Source organism: Geospiza fortis, unplaced genomic scaffold, assembly GCF_000277835.1.
Source record: "Geospiza fortis unplaced genomic scaffold, GeoFor_1.0 scaffold53, whole genome shotgun sequence".
NCBI lineage: Eukaryota > Metazoa > Chordata > Aves > Passeriformes > Thraupidae > Geospiza > Geospiza fortis.
The window spans coordinates 3,825,737-3,826,221 of record NW_005054305.1 but is presented as its reverse complement, the minus strand read 5'-3'; the positions used below and the strand labels follow the sequence as shown (position 1 = coordinate 3,826,221).

General features: G+C 65.2%; 1 protein-coding gene across 2 annotated transcripts in view; it reads left to right on the top strand.

Moving 5' to 3' along the window:
• Positions 1–485, top strand: part of KCTD1 (potassium channel tetramerization domain containing 1) — a 100,355-nt gene that overhangs the window by 32,680 nt on the left and 67,190 nt on the right. Inside the window, exon 1 of one of the 2 annotated variants that reach the window (XM_031066530.1) lies at positions 7–111. The exons of the other annotated variant lie outside the window; for it this stretch is intronic. Coding sequence (XP_030922390.1) covers positions 40–111 — 72 coding nt within the window. The 5' untranslated portion in view covers positions 7–39. Of the gene's footprint in view, positions 1–6; positions 112–485 lie in introns of those variants that run through there. 2 annotated transcript variants of the gene reach the window in all.

The following is a 485-nucleotide window of genomic DNA, read 5'->3' as shown; positions in this document are numbered from 1 at the left end:
CCGGGCGCCCGATTAAAGGTGCGAGGTGGGCGTCAGGCGATGTCGCGGCAGCACGGCAGGCGGGGAACGGGGCCGGGTCCTCCGCCCGCTCCCCGGCAGCATCCTATCGAGGTCTGAGCCGTGCTGCGGGCAGGCACAGTCCGAGCCTTTTGTGTGTGGGGGGGTTTGGGTTTCGTTTGGGTTTTTGTTTGGTTTTTCTTTCCTTCGCTTTGCGGGGTTTCTTTTTTTTTTTTCCTTTTTGGTCTGTGTTTAAGTTACTGTGGAATGAGGACGTGCGAGGCGTCGTAGCAGTTCGGTGGCGGTCCGTCCCTACCGAAAGAGCCGCTCCACACGCGGAGTGCTTTCTTTTTCGGGGATGGGGAGGTGGGACGGGCGCCGGGGGTGGCGGGGGAGCCTCCGGGCCGGAGCGCACCTGCCCGGCGGGTCCCCCCGCTCCCGGCGCCTATCAGCGTTGCTCGACGGGACGGACCCGCGGTGAGCGGCGG